At 36.6% G+C, this 3892-nt stretch overlaps 1 protein-coding gene across 1 annotated transcript; it reads left to right on the top strand.

Moving 5' to 3' along the window:
* Positions 1 to 103: 103 nt before the first annotated feature.
* On the top strand, positions 104 to 3207 carry LOC21384092 (shikimate O-hydroxycinnamoyltransferase). The gene is made up of 2 exons (XM_010114933.2): positions 104 to 630; positions 2109 to 3207. Exons 1-2 carry the CDS (start codon positions 217 to 219, stop codon positions 3012 to 3014), a joined length of 1320 nt encoding a protein of 439 aa, XP_010113235.1. The 5' UTR covers positions 104 to 216; the 3' UTR covers positions 3015 to 3207.
* Positions 3208 to 3892: the final 685 nt, after the last annotated feature.

Here is a 3892-nt window from a genome sequence, read left to right as displayed (position 1 = left end):
TATATATATATATATGCGCTACCTAATTTTCCGAAAATAAATAACATCACAATAATTGGGAAAACGTGATATTGACTGTTGTGTTTGTCCACAAAATCAAGGATAAATAGTCTGTGGAGATAGACGAGCTGTAGTACTACTAGAAACTTTTGTTTCCACAGAAGAGAAGTGCAAGTCCGTTTATTTTTCTATTTGTCGTTTTAACTCGATCAAATAATGAAGATCATTGTGAAGAAGAGGACGATCGTGAAACCGGCGGAGGAGACGCCGAGGCGGTCGATTTGGAACTCGAACTTGGACTTGGTGGTGTCCAACATGCACACCCCAAGCGTCTACTTCTACAGACCTGCCGGTTCAAACTCCGACCACTTCTTCAACGCCGAGGTTCTCAAGGAAGCCCTGGCGAGGGTCCTCGTCACCTTCTACCCCGTCGCGGGCCGCCTCAGCCGTGACGCCTCCGGCAGGATTGAGATCGACTGCAACGCCGAGGGCGTCCTCTTCGTCGAGGCCGAGACGTCCTCCGTCATCGATGATTTCGGAGACTTTGCGCCTACGCCGCAGCTCAAGGCCCTCATTCCCGCCGTCGACCTCTCCGGCGGCATTTCTTCCTATCCACTCGCCGTCTTTCAGGTAATATTAAGGTTAGGGATAATGTTGTTAGGGGCACTAACGAGCTTTTACTTTTTCCTCTCTTTTTTGGTGCAAAAATATCAATATTCAATAGTATGCAATTGTGAGAGTCTTTTGGTCTACTTTTTTCTTTCTTCTTAGGGCTATGGTAACATTTTTGTGCGATACAACTTTTTAAATTGTGCCCTAGTACTATTCACCGCGTGAAATGCTAGTCTTTTTTTTATTATCCTAGCTGGGTGAAATGTACCGACCTGCCAATAGTGACATCAATGTTTGTGTTGAAAACTATCATTAACTTCTTACTCTGTCGAGGGTGGAATTAGGTAAATTATTCAAAAAAAAAGTAAGAAAATTACTGTCTTTTGTGATAACTATTGTGGTTCAAAACTGTTACGTAACGCATGTATATTTTACATATTTAAATTTTTAATTTGAGTTAAAATGTGATTTTATATAAAATTTTATTATTATAATAAAAAAAATAAATGTAATTTTTTATAAGAATTTTTAATTATAATAAAATTAAAATTAAAAATTTAAATAAGTGAAATGTATGAGGTTTAAATATATATGTTGTGTAAAATGTAAATCCTCTGTCATGTCCAATAGTCAGAAAGTCGTAACTGGTTGGCATGCATTGCTATTTTGTTCTAAATGCACATTAATGTTTGTTTTTGGTAAATGAATGTATATTGGTGTTTGGGAAAGTAAAGGCTGACTCTTAGATCATATTTGCACATGATCTTTGACTTCGAATTAGAGCCGGTATTTACATTTCGGGATGTGGAGGAATGCTAGCCACGTTTTTTTTAATTATTTTAACTTTATAATTTAAATTTTATTATAATAAAAAATTTTAAAAAATAATCATATAATTTTCACATAAAATTACATATTAATTTAAATTAAAATTTTAAAATAACGAAGTAAATGAGACTTAAAATAACAGGCAATTCACATAAAAAAAGGTGGCACTCTTAAACTATGCCACGTTGCAATTCTAGGTTCAACAGATTTTCTTTAATCAACAGTCATATCTACTCTAAATAACGAAATTGCCACAGCTAATTATGTAGACGGAATTGGGTTTGTGTTTAATGTATATAATGATATTCGTACATGGACGATGGTTGTAGTAAAGCACGTTCTTCTCGTGCTTTGCATATTTTTTCATTTTGCTTTTGATATGATTTTATTTAGCTTTATCATTCAAAATACACTATTGATAATAATTTTTCCAGATCTTCTTTTTCTTGAATTAAATAAAAATAAGATGATATTACAAAATTTGTCGCTCTGTTAAATAATAAATAAAGATTGCTGGTGTGATCAAACCCACAACCCTCGCCTAAATTATTCTCTAACCCTCGCCTAAATTGTTTCTCGTTTTGTTTTGTTTTGGTTTTTTTTTCCCCTTCTTTGGAGCTTAATAGACAACTTTTAATTTTGCTTGGAATGGTTGGTACGGAATGCAGGTTACTTACTTTGAATGCGGTGGAGTTTCTCTCGGAGTTGGGATGGAACATCACGCGGTTGATGGAGCTTCTGGTCTCCACTTTGTGAATTCATGGTCGGACGTGGCTCGAGGCCTTGACATTAAAGTTCCACCTTTTATTGATAGGACGCTCATCCGTTCTAGAGACCCACCACGACCCGCTTTTGATCACATTGAATATGATGCCCCTCCAATCATGAAAAACACTGCTAGTGCCAACTTTCAAAAGAACTCAAAATATCAAACTACTACCTCAGTTGCCAATTTCAAAATAACCAAGGACCAACTTATTGCCCTCAAGAACAAGTCCAAGGAAGACGGGAGCTCGGTTAGCTATAGCTCATACGAGATGTTGTCGGGTCACGTTTGGCGGTGCGCGTGCAAGGCGCGCGCGCTGCCGGACGATCAAGAGACGAAGCTGTTTGTCGCGGTGGACGGGAGGGCTAGGTTGCAACCCCCACTCCCACAAAGCTACTTTGGCAATGTGATATTCACAACCACGCCCATTGCCTTGGCGGGTGATCTCGTGTCAAAGCCAATATGGTATGCCGCTAGCCAAATTCACAAAACATTGGTCAAGACAAACAATGAGTATCTAAAATCAGCCATTGACTATCTAGAGATCCAGCCTGATTTGTCGGCCCTTGTTCGCGGGGCCCACACTTTTAGGTGCCCAAATCTCGGGATCACTAGTTGGGTTAGGCTGCCCATTTATGATGCTGATTTTGGGTGGGGCCGGCCAATTTTCATGGGACCCGGTGGGATCATGTTTGAGGGATTGGCGTATGTGCTGCCAAGTCCAACTAATGATGGGAGCCTATCGATTGCCATTGGTTTACAGCCGGAGCACATGGAAGCTTTTGGCAAGCTTATATGCGACATATAATGATCATCAATATCTTGGTGGAATGAGACGTTGGAGGAAATTATTGCGGTTCATGCTTGTGGAGTTGGTTCACAAGGGGAGTGTTTTGTATTTGGGTTTTCCCTTAAATTATTGCGGTTTAGGTAATCATGTTGATCTGGGGTATTTTCTTCTTCTTAATTTGATCCAAGTCTCTTGTGTACCACGTTTTTTATATTCAGAGTACGTTCATGCGTGTGCTATGCATGCTTCCCAATCAATTCCAAGCAAAATAATAATAATAAAACAAACCTTTCCAACTAATACACATAAAAAAAAAATAATAAAAAAAAATTCCTGTAGCCGAGAGATTTGCATGAGAAAAGTTGACAAGATACGGATTCTAGGGTTGTATTTCTCTATAATGTGCTTCATTTTGAATCTTTTGTTACTATTTGTTTCTCTCAAAAAAAATAGCTGCAACTACCTCAAATTCCAAATATGAAGCCATTTACAATACCAAAACAAACAGGATATGTGAGCCGCTTAATTAATTTAAAAATTCAAATTAAATAAATCGTGTAATAGAGTATAATTAGAAATAAAAAAGAAATAGCCCGCTTTTTTCACAATTTTGAAACCGTATACATAGTTTTAAGAGCATAAATGAAGCTCTTTAAAACATTTTATATCAAATTTAGAAGTGAAAAATTTTAGAGGGACAGTTTCATATATTCAAGATCAATCTAAGGTATAAATGAAGTAAATATTTTAATACATCCAGAATAAAATTTAAAATTATAAAATAATTGGGCAAAGAAAAAAGAAAAAGAAAAAAAGAGAAGTTGACTTTTCGAAACTCGTTTATCTCACCGATTTAAATTTAAAATTTAAATTTTATTACAGTAAAAAATTTTAAA

Source organism: Morus notabilis, unplaced genomic scaffold (assembly GCF_000414095.1).
Source record: "Morus notabilis unplaced genomic scaffold, ASM41409v2 C11486425, whole genome shotgun sequence".
In the NCBI taxonomy this organism is placed as follows: Eukaryota; Viridiplantae; Streptophyta; class Magnoliopsida; order Rosales; family Moraceae; genus Morus; species Morus notabilis.
This window is presented reverse-complemented; position numbering and strand designations above follow the sequence as displayed.